The sequence below is a fragment of the Stegodyphus dumicola genome, chromosome 4, assembly GCF_044657685.1.
Source record: "Stegodyphus dumicola isolate Sdum_Otavi_A_Nest chromosome 4, ASM4465768v1".
NCBI lineage: Eukaryota > Metazoa > Arthropoda > Arachnida > Araneae > Eresidae > Stegodyphus > Stegodyphus dumicola.
Window position 1 is genome coordinate 172,373,226 of NC_140771.1, and position 26,661 is coordinate 172,399,886.

Here is a 26,661-nt window from a genome sequence, read left to right on the forward strand (position 1 = left end):
CGCTGTTATCGAAAGTTCTAATCTGCGAACTTGTAATATGATAAGGCACAAACAACTTACCAACTCAAACAGAATACGACTCGCTGTAGCAGTCAAGGCCATTACGCTTAGCAACAAGACGTATCACGTGATCGAGGTGAAAAGTCATCACATGATGAAATGTGATCGGGTAATAAAATTTAACGCCTTAACCAGGGCCTCCTGCACAGGATATCTGCCAGATATGAATGCGTATTGAGTTGTGACAGTTGTCACAGAGGTTTTCTGTGAGTAGTCCTGTTGGTAAGTAAAACGCTCTCTTAATAATGAACGTTTGTGCTTTATTTGGGGCAGGAATAATTTATTGCAAAAAAATTAGTAACTCAGCAAGTACTATATGTGGGTTATCGACAGCAGTACGTTTGTTGCAAACTAATATTACGAGCAGTACTTTGTAAACAATAGGAAATAGTATATCCCCTTTTCGCATTTTAATTGACTGTGCTGCAAATTATTATATATTTTAATTAAATTATTGATGTTTTTCCATAAAATGTGATGTTTCGTAATCCATAAAGATGCATTATATTATTTATTTATGAAGCTCAAAATTTTCCAGTCTTTCGAATATGAGTGGTTGTTTAATCCTTTTACTTGGTTAAACATTTTAACGTATCTCGTTGCATATTTATAATTATTTAAACAATGGTAATGGTAAATTTTGTTTATTCGTTAAGATCAGAAGAAACACTTATAAACATAGTTTTTGTTTAAAACGTAGCTTTGAAAATCTCTATAAAAATTATGAATACAATTCAATCTAAAATAAAATTACAAAATATATATATCGAATAAAAAGGCACAAAAGATTTGAGCTTAAAAAATTATGACACTAACAATTAATAGATGTTTTCCTTATCATTAGTGCCATAAGATCAGATAAAACACTTCTAAACATAATTTTTGTTTAAAACGTAGTTTTGCAAATCTCTACAAAAATTATGAATAGAATTCAATCTAAAATTAAAATTACAAAATGTATATATCGAATAAAAAGGCACAAAAAATTTGAGCTTAAAAATTATGACATTAACAATTAATAGATGTTTTCCTTATCGTTAGTGCCATCATTTTTTCAATTTCAAATCTTTGGTGTCTTTTTTTTTCAGTGAAGTGTAGAATCGTCCACTTATTTGACGCGTTATGTTTGGCGCTTTTTACAAGAGTAGGAAGAAATGGATTTTTGTCAATTTCTTGCGAACTCCTTTGTCCATGTACACATCGATGTATTTTCACTTAAAAAGTCAAAGGAAATTGACTAAACTCCAATTCTTCTTACTCTTGTAAAAAGCGTCAAACATAACGCACCAAATAAGTGGTTGATTCTGCACTTATATCAGAAAGTTCATTTTCTCATTTTATGTGACCAGCAAAACCGAACAGTGTTCTTTATAATTGATAATCTGATAATAACAGAATGATTCACATAAGCATTCCAATAAAATACTATAAATTATATATCGTTCGTTTACATTAAAATTCCGCTAATTACTCTTTAAACCTCCATCATATGAAATTACACTTGTATCATTATACAGGTTTTCTTCCAAGTTTGCATACACTGCAGTAAAACTAAATTAATCATCTATTATGTGGAAGTTACTCTTGGGAATATCTTAAAACCGGAGTCAAATGTTCCCTCTGTGCATTTTAAATAAAACTCCGGTTTTATTAACGCTAATCGTTGTTTTATTCTTTGATTTAAATAAAAATCCGTGTTCGTAAATTAGTAAATTAACCATCGGGAATTATATTATTGCAGCAATGTATTATATTTTAAATAATGCAGAGTTAAATTTTCAAATTGCAAATAATGTAGAATATGTCACCAATGTATTTATTTTTAAGAAAACTGAACTTGCGACATTTAGAAAATCACTTCTTATTCAAACATTTTGCTAAAACAAAACCGCTAAAAATAATCATGTGGTTATAAGGTTTCAGGATAAAATCGGTAAGGGATTTTCAGACTGATTTTACATAGATTCGCGATTGGCATGTGTTTGTCTTCTTTTTTGCAGGGATATAAGATTGAAAAGTACTCCTAAGTATTTTTGGTCAAACACAGTTCGTTTCCACGTAGTTAACATTCAGTGTATCAAAAGAAGATATTTAGTATGAAACTCAAAATTAACCAGTAGTTCGTCTATTATGTTGTACATTTCTCTATTATATAATGAAATATAGGTACCATTCGGTACATTTCTCTCTTATATAATGAAATATAGGTACCGTTCGTCGATACGATATCGCTGTTTCGTGTGTTTTAGTCATTTAATGGAAGTTACAGAGTCCTAATCTTGTAAAAATCAAAATCCTTCATACTTTATTTAAACTGACAAGCGAGTTATTGCTCCGTCTGAAATATTATAATGAAGTCAAACAACCTTTTTATTAACTTTTTAAATAAACAGAAAACGCAACGTGTGCGTACAAATAAATTCCGCCACTTACGGGTATTCAAAATAATAATTGAAAGCTTAAACTGAAGGTATAGTAGTCGAAGACTACACAAAGTGAGTTGAATTGAGTTGAGAGCAGAATCTGGACACCCGTGCGGCTTACTAAGACTATTCGGGTCTAGTCCAGGTTCCGCAACTATCCGGGGCAACGCCTCATGGGGCCTATAAGGGCATACATTGGTCCTGTATACATGCTTACATAGTTCATAACATATGCTTATAGTTACATAGTTCATAATATATGCTTACATAGTTACATAGTTCATAGTACATGCTTATATACAAGTAGTTCATAATACATAGATCTTTCATAATACTTGCTTACATAGTTCATACATATACATGCTTACATAGTACATAGTGGCTTACATAATTCATACTTGCTTACATAGTTCATAATATATTGAGCCTGTTACATAATACATACATAGTTCATAATAATTTTCATTGGCCATAGTACTCGTACATACATGTTTCATAATATATACAGTGGGCCGTAATACATACATGTTTCATAATATATGCAATAAAAATAATAATAATAATAATAATAAAATTTAAAAAAATAATAATAATAAAAAAGATAGAGAGAGAGAAGAGAGATTGACAGGGAACTACTCCACACTGCACAAATCTATTCCCAATTCCTCCAGTTTCTGCATTATCTTGCATATTTTGATGCGAAATGCTGGCTGTTTGATCAGATAACGCTTATGAGAAGTTGCCTGTTCCGGTAGCTGCACATGCCACTGTGCGGTTATAGGGCATTGGGTCAAGTAATGGTCTGGTTTACCAATGCCTCCACAGACACAACTTTCGGTATTTGCAATTCCTCTCTCATAGTAATAGGAGGGGAAAACCCCGTGCCCCGTCACAAATCTTGTTATTTGTGGGGATGACTCGAGACGATCGAGCGAAACTTAATGGTAATATTCATAGGTCTTCCTGCCTTGTTCGGTAGAGTCCCATTCCCATTGCCACTGGTGCTGAGCTGCTGTCCTTGTCACTTTTTTAGTGAGACCACGGGGTAATTACGCATTGTGCATCGATATTGTGAGCTGCTTCTTTTGCTAACCTGTCGGCTTCCTCATTACCTTGAATACCGGCATGTGCCTTTATCCAAGATATGAGGATATTCATTGTCGACGAACGCTCCTTCAGCGTGTCCTGAATCTCCGCTATGATAGAAGAAGGATGTCTGGGATTTCGTAAGACATGCATGACCGAGAGGCTGTCTGTAAGAATATTAACAGTGGATCCTACTGGGGGGCTTGTTAACTCGATAGCTTTACGAATCGCAATTGCTTCAGCCTGGAAAACTGATCCCAGGCTGAATAGTTTAACGGCGCGTTTTAAAGTCGACTTGCGAAATAGCTAAAGCCGGGATATTTATAGGGATAGAGCTCGGCGGTTGAACGTAATCTGCAGGAGACGCTGCGAACAGCGGTAACACTAAAACATTAAATGCTTTCAATCGTAACAATTGGCCAATTAACATAAAATACCCTGCAAAATCATCGTTATCAGCGTAATGAAATGGGGATGTAGGAATATCTGCTAGTTATGTGATAGGTGGATCGACCGACGAACTTCATGGTAAGTCGAATTTTTATGTTAATACATAAATAATTGTAGCTAAATAGAACGAGGGGCTAAAATTACTTGTTTAGAACAAAAGTATTGTTACGAATTTTGTATGTATGTAAATAATTTTAATGAAATTATATGTAAATTATTTTATCTCTTGCGTAATGTAACATGAAAGTCCTCAAAAATGCGAAGCTTCGCCGGAAAAATAAGGCTACAGGGACAAGTCGATTTAGCATTGAGATAAATGGCTATATCGCCATACGCCAGGATGATGGGTTTCGCCCCAGATTTAGCAAGAACCACTAAATGGTCGCCAAATACCAAGGCGATATTTTAATCTGACTTCTTTGTAACTGTAACTGGGCCTTTTTTTTAATTCTGACTGTGCAATTTCGACAAATCAAAGCGAAAAGACTGAAAATTTCTCGGCGGACAGGGCAAAACTATATAAGAAACGATGAGAGGATTTTATACAAGCTAGGAACAGTTTAATTTAGCTCGAAGTTTAACTGATAATACTAAGAGATAACTGTGCGAACTGAGGAAACACTTGAGGCTTTTTATATGATTTTAGGTTTAACGTTCTTAGTACTTTGATGTGGTAATTAATCACTGTCTGCCATACTGAGAAACAGCATTACGGGTACTTTTGGGCAAAGTTCAAGAACTGTAAAGTGTTTCTTTTGGGAAAAATAAGTTTTATCAATTTATCAACGGTTCTATTTGCATTCAATTCATCACGAACCCGTACGCACGCAGCAGTATGTAATAGATATATAGTTTTAATTCATATCGATAAAAATATTATTGCTACAAATGTGCTACATAAAATGGAGTTATTTTCATTCCGATGTCTTCAATAAATTTAACTAACTCGTCTGATGCTTAAATGTTTTTTTATGACGTAAAACCTTTCATAGCCAGCTAGTAATTTTTTATTCCTTGCTTTATAAACCAGGATGCGTTCTTTATTAGAGTTTATGTTCTCCGAAACATTTAACCATTTGGGCAGAGGCCAATCAAGCATGAATTTGTCATACGTCTCTTGGATTTGTATCTGAAGTGTCAACACCTTCAGTAGCAGTTTTCTGAAGCATCCTCTCTCAATAAGCTCATCGGCTATAAGATCTTTGCTATGTTAAGTCCAGTAGCTAATGACGTAATCAGTATCAACTTCCAAATCTAATTTGTTAGTATAACTGAAAAATTTTCTATTACATGACTTATTTGATTACTCCTTTTAGGCTTTTTGTCTCGTTTTTGGAAGAGAATGGATAAATTTTTATCCAGATATATTCGAAGTTGTTTTTTCCAAATTTTATTCAAATAATCTCCAACAAAAATAATGAACCACAACTGATTTCTCGTAAATCGGTAAAGTTCGGGTTATTACTGTATAAAGTATTTCTCCTACCTTCTTGGCGAGCCTTCGTGGTGTAGTGGTCTGCACGCTGAGCCGGTATTTCAGACGTCCGTGGTTCGATTCCCGGCGTTGCTAATTTTTCAATAATCTGACTGCTTCCATAACATACCTAATGTCTCTACAATTGTATATAATTTTAATTTATGTTAATTGACTGCATAAGTGATTAAAATTGTTATTGATCAGCAGCCACAAGGTAGGAAATATTTGCTAGATTATAAAATTTTTTCGAATATATATTTAAAATCATGTGGTCAGAATGCTTAGTTATTTTAATGTTAGATAATATAAAATTCTTGTAATAAATTCATATGTAAAATTGTGAATACACAACTGGCTGTTTTAGATTAAATTTAACTTAAATTATTAAGTATTCTCAAAAGTACAAAATTGTAGAAGAATTCCTTCACTTTAATATTCGTGTTGCATGTCAGCGTATATTTTTCGTATAATGAAGATATCATCATTATCGTGATTTTTATAGTGAAGAATGTGTTTGATATTGTTTAAGAAATATATTTATCTGTTTCATTTAGCATATTATATGACTGCATTTATAAATATTTGTTATTACCTTGCAGATTGCATAACCATGGGAATGCATAGATGGCTTTTATGTCCATTAATATGTTTAATACTGGCGGTAACCTCTGCTAGACCTCCAGAATGCGAAGAAGCTCCTTCGTGGTCCATTGGAGGTCGCCAGCCTCTAGTAGAAGCCAAAGGAAAGGTGACTTTGGTAGCGTTGCTGCAAGCATCCTGACAGTTCTGTCTGGAGCAGGCATCAAGGTGAGTTAACAGTATGCTTACATGGTTGAACAGGATTGTGCTCGAATATGTTATATTTTTCTTTAAGTTTCTATGCTTAAAAGGAATCAGCTTCCGACTAATCGTCCTGCGGATTTATGTAAAAAACGGTAATTCTTTTTATTATGAAGTAATGAAAAAATTACTGATACCGACTAAAAATCAAGAAGTTCTGACTGAACTTTTCAAACGCGAATTTTAACTCTTTGGCATTTTTCACGTTCTTTTGAGAGCATTGTTCTTCAAAGCCCTAGCTTAGCATAATTTCTTTATTTCTAGTGATGTTTATTTTTACATTACTTACAAAGTGTTCTTTTGTTTCGAATAATGATTTAACTTACATTTATTATATACAATTATATTTATTAGATATTTTAAATTACATTTTTATATAATTTGGAAAAAAAAAGCAGATAACTGCCATGCCAAATTACAGTAAATTATATTCTTCTTCAGATTAAGCTACTTGAATTAAAATGTAACTCGTTAAAAAGTAATTTTGTGTTAATTACAACGGTTCTGTGGCTTACAAATTGACTTTATTAATCGTGCTTATGTATTAATCCAGGTATTACCTCAGTTAAGCGGAAATTTACAATAGTTCTAATCCCCATACCTTCTTTTTTAAGAGATAAAAAAAAGTATTAAGCTTAGGATATCAGAAATGTCAGATGTGGCAGTATTTTTCCAGTTTAAATTGTCTGCTTGATGAGTTAATTATACGATAAGTGGAAAACACTACGGGTCATCAGTTTATTTGCCCACAGAAGAAGACAGTTTGTTTTTCAAAGACCATATAGATATCCGTACCAACTGCGTTCTCGTATCCGGAAAATGGACAATGAAATTAATTCATCTGAAAAATGTTAAATATATCATCTTTAGGAAATACTATATAAATCAAACACAAAGTAGAGACTTAACTTTCAAAAGAAAATATTTTCGTAAAAATAAAATGGGATAGTAATTATTCAATGAAATTTTGTATTTGAGAAGATAGGAAACATTTATATGAATAGCTGAAATTGAGTAGAAATGAGCAACCTATTTTTCTAGTTGGAACAATCATATTTATATTAATTCAATAAAGTTATTAATGAGTTGTACTTCTTGGAAACAGTTGCAGAAACATAACCTAGATTTCGGTAATAAATTTTAAAAACCTGTCATGGCATTACCTCCTAGATAATTGTTTCTGAGAGCATAAAGAAAGGCTGAAATTTGATGTCCCTGATAACCACATTCTCGAAGGCCTTCACAGAAGACAAAACATCGTTTAGGGTCTATTTAAGTGATTTCATTGTAACGCAAGCGACTGAAAAAACAAACAAATAGTATTAATTTTTATGAAGTATGAAATTATACTTCAAACAAAGTTGGTGGTATGTGGCGAAAATACCATGTCTCGTATTAGTTTCGTGGAACTCCACTTGGGTAAAATCTATTCATCTTCAAGTTAAAATAACACAATCGAATAATGATTATCGTGCTGATTCTTGTTGCTTCTGAAAATTAATGATTATTGTGCTGATTCTTGTTGCTTCTGAAAATTAATGATTATTTTGCTGATTCTTGTTGCTTTAACTCCTCCAATAATCTAGTCGTCTGTCAGTAATTTTCTTGGAAATCATCAACACCTCCAAATGAGCTTTAAATTTTGTTGATTGTTAATAAAGGTTTTTCTTAAACTATGCAGATTTCTGGAACTTTTATTTGAATTTTTTGTACCCTTTCCATCTATTATAGTAAATGTAATATTAACTTGAATATCAAGGGTATTCGGAATCTTATTTCTGTTTTTCTAATTAGGCTGGAATCTCTGCTTAAGCGCTATGATTCTTATGGCATGACAGACCTGCAATTCATTATCGTAAACCATAAAGCACCTCATGCGCAAGAACTGTTGCATGAACTACAGGAGCGTGTATCATTCGATGTATACCAAGAAACAGAAGATGAACCAGTTTGGGATATTATGGAAGGTGGAAAAGATGACATGTATGTCTATGACAGGTATGATAACAAGCCCTCATTTCTTAAGAAGCTGCAGAATTCTATAAATTAGTGGCGCTAATTTTAATTAAAGATAATTAAAATTATATGTGGCCATTACTGTACTCCATTAGAAATTCGGTTATTTGTAGACATTTTAAATTAATCATGTATAAGATATATGCCAACACCTACCATAGCTTGTTTCTAAGAAGCTGTTAAGTCTTCTAAAATCGTTCGCAAAATACTTAACCAGCTTAGATTTTTTTATATTGTTTTTTGCTGGATTATGGTTCATTTTAATGGTGCAATATTTCATTTCAGTTGTACTTTAGAAAACAAATCGTAGAACAAAGTTTAATGCTACAGATGCACCCTGCATAAAGGTGATTGAGAAATAACTAAGAAACAATGAGAAATAACTAAGAAACAATTTTTTAAATGTTAAAATTATATGCTCACTTAAATTAGAACGTCGAACATTAATTAAAGCAAGTAATAAACTTTTATAAATGTTTTAATCCTAAAGAAAATGTAATTTGCCATTTGAAAACACAATGAGAGATTTGTGAATTACATTTTCGGTACATAAATTTTACTTTCTTTGAAAAACAAATTTCAAAGCGTTTTCTCCCCTTTTGGCATTTTTAGCCATACTGGCAAAAAATTCTAATGGTATACCAACAGCTCATACCTGGGATAAGATGACTGAGATCGTGTTAGAAAGAAGGAAAAAAATACTATAATTATATAAAATTTATGTAATTAATATTTTTTTAGGGATGAGATGGAATTTTTTACCACTTATTCAATAATATGGGGTAAGAAACCTCTCTAATTGCAACCATGTCAAATAGTTGAGTTCCTGAAGATTTGACTTGAAGGAATAAGGTTTAGTGAGCAGAAATATGAATAAAAGAAATTAACTTTTATAAAATGAGTTTTATTTAAAATCCATTAAATAATTAACGAATAAAAACGATAAAAATAATTTATCATATGTAATGGTAACAAGAAGTTAAATAATTCTCTATAAAATTCATCTTGAATATGATATCATGAATAATGAAAGCGTGCGGTGCCCTAGATAAATTTATTTAGGTAGTGCATATAATTTTGACAATGTATTTCAATTAATAGATTTTGTTATTTAGACCTGAATTCGTTTTTAGTTCATTCATTATTTTATTCAGTTTTAAATAAAACTTTATTTTATAAATTTCTTTCTAAATTTTAATGCTTAAAAAGTTTTCTATTATTATTTTTTCTCATATTTTTAGACTCAAGTAAATTGTCAATGAAATTATTTAATTGCGAAATCATTTTTCAAATAATAAGAAGAAGAAGACAACAACGACGAAGAATCACTCTTTTGCTTCCAACGACTGTGCTATGTCAGATGGTCAAAACCACTAGAGTGATTTTCGAAAATTCGCCAAACGATCTGAAATTACACTTACAATTTTGAAGAAAGTTCATTTCAGACATTTTCCCGCTATATTCGATTCTGCAAACAACAAAATTCTCAAATTATTAAAGTACTTGTTAAACAAAGATATGAGCGAAAAGTTGTATAAACATTAAATTTTAAAACTTCTAAATCGAATTTTGAATCATCGTTTCACCACAGTGTATTGTCATTTAAAAACAATGTGTGTACAAAATCTTAACACGATATCTTATCAGGAAATTGTTTAAAAACCGATGACAAACGTTTGATCAGAGCGAAAAACGTATGAGTGAACTAAATAAAAGCTTATGAAAAGGGAAGCACTTTAGCTTAATTGAATGTTAGGATTTAAAATGAGGGGGGATGTAAACAGAGAGGTTTATATGGCACTCTATAACATGGTACTCTTAAATTTAAGACCCACTGTGTTCGACTATAACTTCTAAGCAATGGGATGTAATTAGATGTATCGAACTCAGAAGTGAACTGAATAGCACTCTATGTATTGAGTTTATGAGTTATTCAGATAACTAAGGTAATTTTTTTTTTTTGCCTTAATTGTAAATGATTTAAAATGTTCAGTTTTTAATTAAAATATTTGGTTTTGCTGTTCAGGTCCTTATCTTTCTGAGATATTTATTCTGTGTATTAGCAGTTAAAAATGGTTGAACTATAAGTTACTGAATTTAATAGGACCTGCTGTTCTTTTTCAATTTGCCCGCATCCCGAACCTCATAACAAACTCTGTCATCCTGCTTTGAAAAAATGGGCTTCAATCTGTTTAATCGGGTTGAAGAGCTCAAAGGTTTCTTCTCAATATCAACTGCTGATGAGGAACTCAATCATTTAACAGCGGCTTGACAGAAGTTTCTGGTCTCGAATTATTATTAACTAAGCACTTAAAAAGTTTCTCGCGGCAGGCTTCCGCGTGGTGTGCTCGCCATTTTGTACAAGCGCTGTCTTCTTCCGTTGATTATTTTCCTTTCGTTGATCCGTTTACTTCTTCCTTTGATTCTGTTGATTATCGTAAGAGCACAGCCTTCTCTTCCGTCATTTGCAATTCTGCAGCTGAAGGAGAAGGTTCTAAGTTAAAGTTTCTGTATTAAAATACTAATTAAAACTGGTCCTAAAATTTGTGAATATTACGTCGATTCTTGTTGCTTTAGCACCGCCAATAATTTAAAAAAATTTTCTCATCAAGGAGAATTTTTTTCCGTTTCGAGCAGTCAAAGGGAAGAATTTAGCAGTTATTTCATTCTTTTTTGGATTAATTAAAATATTGCTCACATTTTTAATCATTTTTGTTATCTTTTTGTTCCTGCTAATAAACTTCGTATTCAGACTTTAAAATACATTTTAATATACAAATATGTGCGAAACCAAGCGACCTTAATATTTAATATAAAAGAGCGTTATGTTCCTCAAAATTATGAAGGTTTAATAGGCGGAAACATTTCTATATTTGAGTCAGTCATCCGAGTTTCAACTCTTGCTTAAGATAACCATTAAACAGTTTTATTTACAGTTACTTTTCATTAGATAGTGTCAGTGTTTCATTTCCTACCCTATTCTGGCCAGAAATATCTAGATGTTTTTTATGCACTTGCACCTAAGCTGGCGTTAATGTTATTCTCATTTTCACACTCGCAGCTGAAAGGCATAATATTGTTTCACTTTCAAAACTATACTGGATTTTGTCTTCTATTACGTCGAAACCCATTGCTAAGTCATTTTTAACTAAAATATAATAATTCGTTACTGAATTAAACTGATAAGATATAGCGATAAGATAAAAATGGCTGGACAGGAGTTAAGCTACTGGTTTGATCTATTGATGGAACAAGAAAACTTAAACATAATTTCCCTAAAGACTGTAGATAAAGATGAATTGGAATTAGGGTTGTTAACTAGAACAGGAAAGTTTTTTCGAATGTAAAACGCCTCAAGAAAATCTGCCAACGGAAGATGTTTTTTGAATAATTTTGGCTGCAGAAAATGGAAAATGTTAGACCAACAATGGTGGCCAACAGAGAACTTCTGTGTTTCCTTTTTCTTAACATATGCCTCGTGTTCCTTAATGTGAAATTTTAAGGATCTCTTATTTTGACCAATGTAAATTAAACCACACTGGCAAAAAATCCTGTAAATACCCCAGGAATTCATATCCCGAATGGGGTCCTTAAGTATGGAACTGGGAATTTTATAAATAGGTGAATAAACTATTAAAGTTAAATTTATGTAAAATAGGTACAATTTTATAACTGATTGATGGAAAGAAAGGAATATGAATAAATTAGAATTCTTATAATCTTCTGCCTAGCCATTCTTACCTTATCACTATATCTTATTTCATTCGTTTGCACTTTGGCAGCTGAGTATGATGGTTAGAAGCGATCGATACTAATCCTGTGAAAATTTGCAAATATTACGCTGATTTTTGTTGCTTGACTTCCAAATTATTATTTATTTGGCGTGTTATTTTACCTTAATCTAATTATGGTTTCTAAAACCGTTAAAGGTGACAAGTTTACTTCAAATGCTACTGCATATTTACGCTTGCAAAAATGTGATAAAATATTTTAGTGCATGTATTAATGTCATTAATACTCCCTCCAGTAATTTTGCAGTTATATTATTGGAAATAATTTTCTTGATACACTCATCAAAGCATATTTGGCTAACTCAGTAATGACAGCAGGAATTCTGAAATTCAGCTCATCAACATTGTTTGACAGTAGTCATACGTAAATTAGATGTTCTGTAAAGCTTTAAAAGGGTTTCTGACGGCATAGAGTCTGAGACTAAAATCGCAGCGCGTCATTGGATGTTAACATTAAGAGGAATTCGTGAGCTTTTAATTTCTATCAAGAATGCACGAATTGCATTTAATATTCCGCATGCATTGTTATTTTACTCAGAATAGAGAAACTAAACTGCAGAAAGGGGAAAATTTAGCCATATTATTATTTAAAACCTTTAATAAAAGGCTGATTGCATACATGGAATGCGAACCATATTAAAGCTATAGAATGATTCTAACTGAAAGCATTCAGTTATGATCATCATGACTACAATATGTATGACATTATGACAAATACGAACATATTCATATTTTTTATTATATTTGAACACAATAATCACAAAACGTTTTGGTTCATTGCGTGGTGTATTGCTATTCATTTCTTTCTAAAACGGACTTAGGATTCCCAAAATAATAAAAAAATAATAAATGCAATCATGATGGTAATCTTTGAAATATAAGATATGCATTTAGGTCAGTGCAATTGCCTTTATGAAACAAAAAAATAATTTTACTCATTACGCTTTTCAGGTTTCTGTTTTAAGATTAAAAATGTATATGAATTGAAATTTAGTCATGGTAGTGTATTTTTTTACTGTAGGCGATATAAGAAAGACGGAATATCGCTAGACACTGATTCGGTTTATGGTATGCGGTGATGTTATATTTTCCCATTTAACGTAAAACGACTTTAGTTCCAAATTTAAGTTCATTAATTAAATACATTTCTTACTCTGATAGCGCAGGCGTAATGCCTTGCCAGCCACATCAATGCTTGGAGCATTGTTTTCCGGACATGCTTATTCAACAATTCTTTTGTCACTGTGCGAATACATATTTTAACTGATTGTCGCTTGCGCAGCATCAGTTCTTTCCTTCTTAATACTACTATTCTGCATCCTGATCTTACTGCTACTGACACTCTCCCACCTGGCGCGGTAAAGGGAGTTTTCTAGAAGGAAGCGGCAATCGGGAACGCCACCAAGCTGTACCCAGTTTCCAGTATGGAGGCAGAGCAGATCATGGCGATACTTCTCAATCACTAAACGCTAATGTTCTCGGTAGTGAAGACGACCAGGGCCGATCTTGGTGAGGGGCAGGATGGTGCACAGCACGTAGAAGGCCAAATTAAAAGGCGGCGAAATGATTATCAAATATATTATATTTCTGTAAATAGGGCGGCCAATTTTAATTTGCGCGTGGGCAGCCGACGACCATTACGATTTATCGACGCCTGGCGATAAATGGTAATAGTGTCTTTTTGTTGGAGCAGGTCTGCGGATGCTCAAACAGATTGATGGTAGGCCGCCTGATATCTTGGGATCTTTTTGTTGGAGCAGGTCTGCGGATGCTCAAACAGATTGATGGTAGGCCGCCTGATATCTTGGGACCAGATTACTCCATAACTATTGCCAACTAGATAACTGTACCATTGCAATCCGTCAAAGTGACGAAATTTGAAAGAAATAATATGTAATAAAGGACCTAATGGGAAAATAACCACCTCATTTAAATAAGCAATTGCTAACGTTTTGTTAGTTTATTGCGGGTGGAAGGTAATTTCCGTCAAATAGAAATTTATAAATATGGCATATCAAGAAGAATAAATTTTGAAGTTGACTGATAGGAAGACGTTAACTGGATAATTCTTAAACATTTATTTAAATTATTTGACCTTTGAACATTTACATGTAAAATATCTTTCGCATTACCTTTACGAGAACGATTTGTTTTAACATTTTTTACTGTAATGATAAAAATATGAGTGTGACATACACGGTTACGGATCACAAAAATCTCTTTAGTAATTTTTCAAGCACTGTTGCAAGTAAGCATAAAGGGTTATAAATTAGATAAACATAGAAAAATATTTTTCCTTATGCTTTGATCCTCTGAGGTAGGCTTTAATTTCATGTCTATCTGTTTGCTAAAATTATTTGTAAAAACAATGTATTTTGCTATGTTAATGATTGTAATAAACTCTGTTTTAGATGTGGAAAACTTACTTACTACGTGCCATTTCCTCTAAGCGTCATAACCGAAGAACAGCCTATCGTAGCCACTGCAGTGCTAGCAACATATTTTAGAAGTCCATGTGGTGTAACTTGCGAGAAAAATAGTTCGACTGCGGTGGAAGAATTTATAAAAGAGTTTGAACACGAAGAAAATATGACAAAACCAAATGCAGAAGTAACGGTAAGAAAGCATAATTTTCGCTTTTTATGCCCTTTCAGTCATATTATTTGGAAGGAAAATCTTTTATGCTTTATTTTCTAGCGTTTCGCAAAGATGTCATGAATAAATAACCGAGATTAATAGGGAGATTTAAACATTTATTACACCTCCAAGCAATAACTTTTTTACATGAATAGAAAAACAGCTGGATTAAAACGTATTTATGACAGTACTCTGCTTAACACAAAAGCAAGTGTTGTTAATTACAAAGTCTTTGACTGAGTGGGAAAGGCTTGTTTTAAGTCCTGGACTATTTTAGTGCTATTTTAGTTTACAAAAATTAAAACTCTGAAATGGTTCAATGCCTCTCATTCAAAGTAAATGTGAATTCCATTTCTTGCCTAATATAAAAGAAAGGGCGAAGGATAATGCTGTGAAATAAAAAAAAAAAAAAAACTCCAAAAATGTTGTAAAATTAGAGGGAGGAAAACAATTGTAAATATCGCAGACCTAGAGAAAAAAGGTTTGTTAAATCTCTTCATAACACCCTTCAAATTCCCTTCAGGCTACTTTCGCAATTCCCTTACCTATTAACACGAATTTAACGAACATCAGAAAATAATCCATCAGTCTGTACTCAATATGTCTACGTGTTCCAGCTGATAAAAGTCATTACATAGCCTGAACTCGACTGTATATTGGGTGGGAGATGGGGTTGCCAGACAAAGCCACTTTGCACAGGATATACACATTGACATCCCTAAGTCCCGGGCTTCAGACTTCTGGGGTCAGCGGACTTTCGAAAGCCTCCTGAAGCCACCACTGAATTGTCTAGCTAGGTCACCATTCTCGGAGGCCAGAGACCACGATAAGGTGAGCCTAAGAACCTAGAGATTTAACTGGTCATCTTGCTTCTACTAGTATTACACTGGTTCCGTTATAGCTTACGCTTTTACACCAACTGGCCTTGTTGAACCAATTGAATTAATCCGAAGGTTCTCCCAAAAGCTACATGGAACCACCAGGCTCGTGTTTTTGTACCCCTGTCAGTACAATAAACGGCAAATATACTCGTAAAATGTATAAATTTTCACAAAATGGAAATTATGCAAAATACACAATAAAATTGTAAAAACATAACGCGCCATATAAGTAAATAATACTTATATAATAAAATACAGGAAGTTGAAAATCCTCTAGGTACTCGGTTAAATTAGCCACCGTACTTAGAACAATACATTAATTGATATTTTAGTTTTGAGTCATAGTGGCTCCCTTCTGTATGTACGAGGGCGAATTCAGTATGTGTGCTGCTGAAGAGCTCGACGATCCGACGTTCTGGTATAATAAAACACGACTTATTTCAAATGATAGATATACTTAGCTTAGACAAAAAAAAAAAAAAAAAAAACGACGCACGAAGAAGAAGTTATCCGAATGGGACGACAATCGATAGAAATGATGTACATGTACAGAAAAAAAAATTATTACAGTTTGAGAAAAATTGGATGATTTATTGAAGTGATAGAGCTTCACAAGGTGAAAAAATCAGTAACGCGTTTGTCTACTTCTGGCCCTAATGCAAGCAGTTATTCGGCTTGGCATCGATTGATAGAGGTTGCGGATGTCCTCCTGAGAGATATCGTGCCGAATTCTGTCTAACTGGCGCGTTAGATCGTCAACATCCCGAGCTGGTTGGAGAAATCTGCCCATAATGCTCCAAACGTGCTCAATAGGAGAGAGATCCTAAAGATTGCTGGCTAAAGTAATGTTCGGCAAGCAGTAGAAACATGTGCAGAATGAGGGCGGGCATTATCTTGCTGAAATGTAAGCCCAGGGGGGCGTGACATGAGCAACACAACGGGCCTTAGAACTTCGGAGACGTACCGCTGTGCTGTAAGGTTGCGACGGATGACAACCAAAGGGATCCTACTATGAAATGAAATGCCACCCCAGACCATTACACCTGGCTGTCGGCCTGTATCACACCCGGTTGTCAGATTGGTATCACACCGCTGTCCGGGGCGTCTCCGGACTCGCTTTCTCTGATCATCGGGGCTCAGTTCAAAGCGGGATTCATCATTGAAGACTATTCTGCCCCAGTCAGTGACATTCCAGTGCGAATGAACCCGACACCACTGCAAACGGTCTTGGCGTTGTACAGAGGTCAATGGCAGTCGGCGCAGAGGACGCCTTCACCTCAGCCCCCTTTCTGTCAGCCTTCTATGAATGGTCCTTGCGGTCACTGAAGCACTAGTTACACGTACAATCGATGTTAATGATGCATCTGGGGCTGTGAGTGCCGCTCTAACGATTTCTCGGTCTTCACGTTCTGTCGTTTCTCTAGGCCTATCGCTTCCTTCTTGACGTTGTGTGCGGCCATGGTTCACCCATTCCTGCCAATATCGTCTAATAGTGGCTCAAATGTCGAGCTATTCGCTAATAAGACCAGCCGGCTTCTTTGAGCCCACTACAAGACCTCTCTCAAATTCTGCGTATATCTGCGTACATCTGCGTATATCATTCGCGCACCTGTGTGCGAGACATTACCAGAAGAGAACAGAAGAGACTTACCAGAAGAGTACAGGGAATGAAATTCGTGAAGAACTTATGACCTGGAATCGTAATTTCTCCTCTTAAATATCCTGCCAGTTGCGCAGATCAGATGCGCTGTAGCGACAACCGTTCATTCATTGGCACCCAGAATGTAAAATTTAGGATTTTCCGTCGAAACCTGTTTGCATATAAATTTGTGTCCAGTTTGCTTTATATCTTCTCGGTGCGTCATGGTGCGTCGGGTTTTTTTTTTTTTTTTTAATCTATCTAAATGTGTATTTTCATACCGCTAACACAACCTTGATTGCATTTCTTCAGAAGTCTTCGATGTATCCAATAGATTTATAGCTAGAAAATCGCGCTGTTCAGGAGTAACTTGATAACCCCATAGATCTTATCTATCTTGCTCAAATGACAACCATCTACCCTATTTCCTAAGTAAACTGATCCGAATACCATGTGCATGTTTTAGCTCATCGTTGCATTCTCTGTGGTCGAACACATTTTAGATTATTTTCTTAGCAATTTTTTTTTCAACTAGAACAAAATCAAGACCAAATGTAAAATTACATATACAAGAATATCTTTTTGAACTCCAGTTTTCTAGAAACATGCTTGTCCAAACAATAATAATGAGAACATTGTGTGTCTTCCGCATGCAAAACGCCACGTAGTATATCGCATCAGATTTCAACTTAACGTTATCAAAAGATTATGAAAACACACACGAATATGAAAGTTTGATGTTAATAAAAAAGGAACAATTTTTGCTAATCTATCAGTAGCCCTAGAAAAGTATGTTAATAGAGTCATGTAGCACAGTAGCTTTCAGTTAACTACCTACCTACCTTTGGTTTAGGTAATAACAGATAATGCTTTTCTTACATACAAATATTATAGAAACGAATAAATAATTAAGCAAATGTCAAATTTAGTTTGGCATAAAAAACGCATTATGCATTACGTAGTTTAACGGAATTTAAAATGGAACGCATTATGCATTTCGTAGAAGACTAGATATGGGCCTTCTATCTTATATAATATACTTTAAATACTTCCATCCTTTAATATACTTCCATCTTATATAATATCCATCTTATATAAAGCAGCAGTGGTTTTCAACTTGTTTTGCCCCATGCACCTTTTTTACAATTGTCAGAAGAACTTTCGAGATCCAAATACATGACATTAATTTAGATACAGATTATTTTTAACATGCTTTTATAAATTAAAGAACAAAAAGTGCAGAAAATGTTAAGTACCAAAACTCGATTAATAGTTTTTTATGTTCATAAAAACTAAACCTAATATGAAATTACCCCATCTCAGCATGACAACGTCTGTCATAGGGCTTTTCTATAAAATCACCTCTTATATACAGGGTTATTCAAAAAAGAAAGAGCAGATTGCAAACATGTATTTTTTCCAAACTACAAAAGATAGAAACATGATTCTAACGTTAATGGAAAGCGAAAAATGTACAATTTAGTACGGGTGAAAGTTCCAGTCATTGGCGCTGTTGTTTGTTCTGGTATTATTTGTCGGTTGGTAGTCTGTAGTGAAATGGCGGCGACACAACAGAAGAAGTATTTTTTGTTCTACAATTGGCAAAACTAGAGTCCATTGTTGCAACTAAGCGAGCATTTCGCCGTTAATTTAATAAACAACCACCGCGTCATAAGCAAATTTACGAGTGGCATCGAAAATTCGTAGAAGATGGTTGCATCTGCAAAGGGAAAAGCACGGGACGTCCACGCACATCGAACGAGAATGTCGAGCGTATTCGTACACTTTACGAAAGGAGCCCAAAGATATCGACATCGCGAGCAAGCAAAGAACTTAAAATTCCTCAACCAAAGGTATGGCGAATTCTAAAACATCGTCTGCACATGAAGCCATACAAACTGCAGTTATTGAATGCATACCATAATTATAAACTTTTCTCTATCCGTTAACGTTAGAATCATGTTTCTATCTTTTATAGTTTGGAAGAAATAAATGTTTGAAATATGCTCTTTCTTTTTGAATAACCCAGTATATTTTTTGCTTTTCTATATGCTACTGGTTAATATTAATAGCGCTTTGAATTGATTATATACTTTATCTACTTTGTTTTTAGCATTTTTATTAGGAATATATATATATTATTCGACTGTGAATAGTTTGAAATTTCTAAGGTAATGTTTATTTATAGTCTGATTACTTTTGTTTTCCCACAGGGTAATGAATTACTTAACAACACTTATAACGAGACAGATACTCAAACAGAAAGTTTTAATGCATCAAATTCTGATGAACCTGTAGTGGAGCAAATTGAGTATCCTGAAAACAGAAAGGAAAATGGACTATTGTATGAGTATTATTATCCTGATTACCAAGAAGGAAATTTTACTTCGGAAAGTGAGAACTCTAGTGACTCTAGTATTAATAAAGCACAACAATTTCTAAAAAATTTATTCAATCTCTTTTTTAGTACAGAGGAAGATACGCTTAGCACGACCGAAAATGTATTTAATTCATCCTCTTTTAATGCATCTCAAGAAAATGTTGAAATCTCTGAAAGAAGAAATAACACCAGCGATAACACTTCCTATCACCATCATCATGGAATAAGTAAAGAAAACTCTAAGGCTTTTGCAGAAGGAGACGCAAAGCATAGAAAAAAATCCGATCGTTGCGCTGAAGCTAATATGCAAGTATGCAAGAACTGGAGTAAAAAACGTTTACTTCACGCCCAAAAATGTTGTTCTGCAACCATTGGAGATAGAAAGGTGTTAGAGTATGACCCTCAAGCATGTAAAAATTTCGGCAAGAAGCGTTGCAAGAAGATACAAACTATTCTCAAATGTTGTATCAAAACAACATTGATGGATACTAATACCACCATTGCCAATGCTACAATTGTAGCTGAAACTGCTCTTTCTTCTGATAATGCTTCTGTTACTGATTCTGCGCCTGTAGCAGTATCTGACACTGCTGTTACATCTTCTGCAGCTCTTCTTATTGCTTATGATACTTCTACAGTTACAAGTACATCTAGTACTGAAGAAATATCAGTTACTGAAACCTCCAGTCTAGAAGTTGTCTGTTGTAAAGATGTCAAAAATAATAAATTTTGTCGTGTCTCTGAAACATGTAATGATGACGAGTACATTGACCAAAGTAAACCTGTAGCTATGTGACAAAGAGTTGCATGACAAAAAAGCCCTGCAAAGGGCAACGAAGAATTTAAAAACTCAATAAAACGTATTTGATGACAATAAGTTTTACGCCTGTCTGGCAATGAAGTGATTTCGACGGTATCTATGTTTTAATTAAAAATATTCTTGTAATATAATATGTAGATACTACAGTAGCTTGTAAAATTTTGTGCTCCATTTTTTCTCATTAACTTTTACGAAGTAGAAATTATTTTTTTCATAATAGCGCAATAATTAAAATACGCATAAGTACCTATAAAAATACCCAGTTTAGTAAAATGCAAATAACATCAAAATAAGTAAGTTTCAGTATAGTTTAAAAACAAGCAAAATGCAATAATAATATAACTATTACCTTTTACTCGCAAATTTAGTTTATCATCATCTCAACGTATAAAAAGTATTAGGAAACAAAACTTTGTAGATCAGTTTGCTTATGTAATACTGAAAATTCTAATTTATGAAACAAAATTGTTTTTAGTTTTGCACGTAGAAAAATAGGAGCACATCTCCACATAGCCCGCATTTGCTTGCCTAGTTTTAATGAAATTTGCATGCCTTTGCGAATTACCATTATACGTTTCATGCAGCGTCAGGAAAAAAATCTATAGTTGGTTTGGTTTATTTAATTATGGCAAAGCACACTACGGCTATCTGCCTAAGGAGAGGGATGCGTTCGTGGAGGACTTTCTAAGGGAAACTGACTCGTATACACGTTACACATGGGGAAAACCACGAAAACACCCATGCAGCCAGCCCGTTCGCTGGATTCGAAACTCGGACCGAACTACCAGTGTTCAGCGACTTTACCGCTCGGCCGCTGGTGGGCCAATCTATAGTTGGAACAGGAACACTGAAAATCAGTAAATTTGAATCGTATGGTTCCTTTAGATCAGGGGTTCTAACTTAGCTTTTCATTATTTAGTTTTAGTTTATGAATATTCAAAAGATTATACTTTTATTCAAGTTTTGGTATTTATCAATATTTTTTTATACTTTTTAATGTTTAATAAATAAAGCACGTTAAAAAACAATCTAAATATATGCATATGTATTTTTCAAGTTTGGGAAAGAAGGGGCTAGTAGCGCTGACGAAAGGTTTGCACGAGGCAAAAAGGTTGAGAACCCCTTTCTTGGATCGTAGTTGCCCATTATGGGGTATCGCTATTTCGCGATGTGCACGTAAATTGAACAGCGGATTTCATGCGAGTGGCATTTACAGTTTATAGTTGCTTAAATTGAGGGCTATCGCTATTTCGCTTCGTGCTTTTGAGTCAGGCAGTGGATTTGATAACGAGTGACTCCTATAGCTTGTGGTTGCTAAAGACATAGGATATCATTACTTCGCAGCATGTCTCGAGCCAGCAGCGTCGAGTTGATTTCGAATGTTTCGTTTTCTTAAGTTTACTACTAATTGTACAGTGGAACTGTGCATGTACGACCACACGAAAAATTATGTTGTCCCGTCCGCTTCTGATTGCACCCGTAGTCAAATAGATTGCAACATTACCTGAATAGGAGGGGAAAAAGAGTACAGAAGCTAATCGTTTGAGTAGTAATATCACTGTAGAATATGTAGGGGGGGATTGGTAAATAAACCTTAGAGCATGCAGTTAATATACGTTCTCGGTGTTTATTTTCATTAAAATTCAATAAGATTTGAAGAATTGTATAATAGATAAACAAAATATATCAAGGCGTAAAAATCACTTCATTGTTACTTTTACATTTTCAAGGAACTCTAATGTATGAAAACAATGAAAAAAATCCTAACGGAAGTTCATTGTTGGATGTTATGGAGTTCTGTAAAGCAAATAATAAATAGTATGAAACATTTCTATTTAAATATTTTAATTACAATATTTGTATTTAAAGTATGGAAATAAAAGGAATTTTGTAGCAATATTTATATTTTTATTCTTCGAAAGTAAATGTTTCAAATGTAGAAAAGCATAGCATATGTTCTTTGCTTAAAGCAGGATGTTTTCCTGCTAATAATGGCTAATTATTCTTCGATTTTTCTTAATAAAACTGTGTAGTTTGTTTGTTATTTTATGTACAAAAACAAAGGAATTCAGAGAGTTTTGTTTATTATTGCTCAGTCTGCAAAGAATTAAATGAAACTATTTAAATTATTGTCTAATAAATTTATACCGTTATAGAGAAAACGTGTCTTATAAGATGGACTACATATAAATCATTTCGACATTTATGTTACATATTTATTTCTAGTTGCAAAGATGTGAAAAAGTATTATCTGCAGTGAATGTACTAATTGATGAGCCGTGTTATGTATTAGAATTATGGAGTTGTAATTTAATGCATGTACAACAAACAGTATTTTATCAAGATTATCAGTGATTATTTTGTGTTTTAGTTATTTTAAAAAAGATATAAATTATTTAATAAATAATATCTTTAAAGAATTTAAAAGTTACGAAATAATTACTGTAATTATTTAGAAATGATTGCTACTGAAGTTTACTTTTAATATAACTCAGGTCTTTGTATTATGCATTTTATGTGACTCACAGTTTTGATGAATATGTAACTAACTTATTTACAGCTTTTATATAAAATGAATGGACTGAAATTCTAAATCATTCTCAAAGAGATAAAAGCTCAATATATCGTAAATGAAGACACCGGAAAAAACTTTTAAAGGGACCGGTTGTTAGATGGACTGGTATTGAGTTTTAAACCTGAGAATGATTTTGAAGGACAGTGTATGTATAATATTTAACTTGTTATTTTGCTGTATATAAATATATTTTATTTTAGTGTAATAAAAGCAATCTAAGATTTGTTTTAAATCTTTGATTATTTCTTTTTTAGTTTTTCAGTTTAAAGTACGAAATGATGGATTATTTCTTTTTTAGTTTTTCAGTTTAAAGTACGAAATGATGGGTGATTAAAAATTGATGTATAATCATTTGAATGTTTAAAGATTATCAGTCGGTCGAAAGTCGTTATTTACGTTGAGTTATAACAATCGAATACCTAAACCCAGTTCTTAACCTTCCTTGCGGAACGGAGGAAAGGGACCACAGCTTTATTAAGGAAAAGAAAATAAGAGGAACAAACGAATGTAATGCCATCTGTGGAGGAATACATTAATGAAAGTGGAAAAACTGAGATACTAGGATTCTGAAATAGTGTCATTAACTAAAAAATATAAATTTTTGGGAGCATAATAGATTTCAAGAAAATCCATTTCTACTGTTGAGTAAGCTTTGTGGACACCTTTGGAAGAATCGAATTCAAAATTATGATTAAGTGACCAACAAAGATAATCTATCTAAGATTTTTGTATATCTACTATTCGAAATGGAATTCCGGCTCGTTGATGAGAAAATTTAACTCTGTTTCCAGTTGACTGATTCAATCCAGATCTTCTCAACAACATTTTCAAAATTTTACTAACGTAGGTTTTTTACATTTCATTGTTGTTTCTTTCGACAGATGGCATTACATTTTTTCCCTCCTTGCTCCGTCGATTGACTTTTCTGAAATATTCGATATTTCTCCATCCTTGAATTATTATTATTTATTATTATTTTACTGCTACACTAGTGTATTTATGTTTCAGTTAAAGAATATCTTTTAACATAAAGCAATATTCTAAGAAAGGAATAACAATTTTCTTGAAACATGTTGTATAAAAGATATAAAAAATTCACTGATTAGAAGATATTGCTTGAATTAGGATTAATACTGACAAAATCAGGAAATAACATGTCATTACTACAAAATCAGTCAGGTGCCAGTATTTGAGAATGTGCTTTTAAATTAGTAGATTATCATTTTCGTGGGCTGTGACCGAGTATTAAGCTAAAATTATTTAGATCGTCTCGTAAGAAAATGTTCATACCGGATGATCTTTGATGACCACAAAGCGAATTTAATGCTATAATTTCTGCATTAAGGTGCGTTTATTAATTAATTAATTTTGGTATCATAATAGATAATTAATATGAACGTAAGAAATTGTTCATACGGGGCAATTTTTGATGAGCGCAAAGCGAATTTAATGCTATAACTTCTACATTAAAATGCCTTTATTAAATGAATTTATATTTTCAGTGCCTGTCCTTTGTTCACATTCCTAATGTTTCTGGTATCGTAATAGATAATTCCGTAATTTTAATAGGAGTCTCAAGCTTTCTTGAAGGGAATTGGAAAATATTCTAAGGCTTGTTAACTTGGCATAAAACTATTTCTGAATAAAAGCCGTGAAATGAAATTCATAAATTTTCGAGTGAAATTCTCACTGAATCTGCTTCCGAATTCTTTAATTCCGAATTCCAACCTTTCGACTCAGAATTCCATCTCCTTTTCGTATTTAAAATAGTCTTTCCAAGTTCTCATGCAGATTTATCGAGATGATTCTCTTCCGCCCCCACACTGTCTCTCCCTTTATCTTCCTCAACACCAAATTCCAAGCTTCGCAGGTCGAAACCTTGGCTGGCGTGTGGAAGCTTAAATTCAAGAGCGATTGGAAGTATTCAGATATGGAAGATTATGACGTCAGCAGACTGAAGTGGTTTTATTTCCGCGATGAATAGGGAAATGGGACCATAGGCGGATGGAACAATTAAGCTTTCTGAACGACAGCTTTCGAACTGTGGTGGAGCTCGTTTTGAAAATTTCCTTTCAGCGTTGGTCCTTGTTAGCTGCCTTTATAGTTCTTCGATTTAAAAGCTGTGGATTTTGAAGAGAGAATGGCATTGTTAAAGTATAGGAATGCGTATTGTATACGCGTAATGCTTTATGATCCATGTGCAAATAATGACGTTTCTTCAACCATTTCTTTAAAATCTTTTATAACGTATTGAGTTAAGGCGTACTCTTTAGGTTAAGTTTCAGTAGTATTTTGTAAGTTTGGGTGATACTGTCTAGACTGGCGGAAGTTCTACCGTAACTCATCAAGAATAAGTGGTTTGTCCCAGCAAAAAGTAAGGTGGGGCAAAACCGGTGCCCGTATCTGCTTCAATGGAACATAAACGCCAAAAACAACGACTTGCAAACTTGCCTGTTGGCTCACTTCCTCACTGTTTACCGATTACAGTCAATTTTCCATGTCAATTTCTCGTGAAATAGATTGTCTTCTATGCAAATTTGATTGCATTTCGCGAGATATTTTAAATGAAGTATTGATAGCTTCTAGAGCCACTTTCGAGTGGGATACCTGTATTACGATAGGCAATCAACGGAAATCAGGAAATTAACAGGTGCACACGTAGTTTATTTTTAAGATTTCACAATTATTTTTTACAGATAATTCAACATGAATTTCGTTTTCTATATAATTTATAATTGAATTTCCATTATTATGGAAAAAAGATTCCTAAATAGCGTGGCATCAACTCCTGTTACTACTATTATCCCACTAATTTTTTATTCATTTTGTAGTTTTCGTAGACAGTTTTGCGTTACATTAATGGTTTCTGGCAGTGTATTTTCCATCATTTTGCTATAAACAATCTTAATATTCTTTTAGGCAAGCCCAATTAATCCACGACCCGGTTAATTCACCGTCAGTTTCAGAGTTCATTTTATTCTTCTGTAAGGATCTTAAGTTTTACTAACGTTTATTTTATTTTAAATCTTTACTATCACTTCTTATTTTCTACTTCCGGCCAGAATTAAAAGCGTTAACTTATTTATGCAAAATTTGTCTGGCGAACGCCAAGTACTGGTTAAGTTGTGGCTTTTTGCCAAGCGAGAGAGAGGAAGGAGTTAGTCGAAGCAGGCCGCTTGCCTCAGAAGTTTTAATCAGTTGCTGTTTGCCTTCCAGGCCGCATATAAGCAAAATGTACATTGCTAGGACAACGGCTTAAGTTTGGCCAATGACAATGCAGATAAGGATCAGCATTATCTCCGCCCACATGAGTGATGTCACATTCCTGACGTTTGTTTACATTCTGCTATTCGGCGTTAGGAAGTGCGTTCTTTGAATGAAAAACATTTTTACTTTGCAACGTAAATTTGTTCTAGTGATACTATTTTTTAAATTTTCCTTTAAAGTATTATTTCCTTACTGTTTCAGAAGGAATATAAATTTGTGTCTCAAACATTACAAAATTTCTCACTATATGCGTGAGTGTGTATACACACGCATGCTCTCATACATATATTTTCAATATATAATTAATTATATGTGAATT

The 26,661-nt window shown here is 33.5% G+C and overlaps 1 protein-coding gene across 1 annotated transcript; it reads left to right on the plus strand.

Moving 5' to 3' along the window:
- The first annotated feature begins 125 nt into the window (after positions 1-125).
- On the plus strand, positions 126-23,307 carry LOC118197420 (uncharacterized). Its single transcript, XM_035368926.2, has 5 exons — positions 126-282; positions 6,096-6,303; positions 8,131-8,334; positions 14,555-14,759; positions 19,514-23,307. Exons 3-5 carry the CDS (start codon positions 8,168-8,170, stop codon positions 20,474-20,476), a joined length of 1,335 nt encoding a protein of 444 aa, XP_035224817.1. The 5' UTR covers positions 126-282; positions 6,096-6,303; positions 8,131-8,167; the 3' UTR covers positions 20,477-23,307.
- Positions 23,308-26,661: the final 3,354 nt, after the last annotated feature.

Bases quoted from the DNA above. Each gene is read 5' to 3' on its own strand.
- LOC118197420 (XM_035368926.2), top strand. From the start codon at position 8,168: ATGACAGACCTGCAATTCATTATCGTAAACCATAAAGCACCTCATGCG. The intron at 8,335-14,554 runs GTATGATAACAA...ACTCTGTTTTAG, and splicing joins GACATGTATGTCTATGACAG to ATGTGGAAAACTTACTTACT. The intron at 14,760-19,513 runs GTAAGAAAGCAT...GTTTTCCCACAG, and splicing joins AACCAAATGCAGAAGTAACG to GGTAATGAATTACTTAACAA.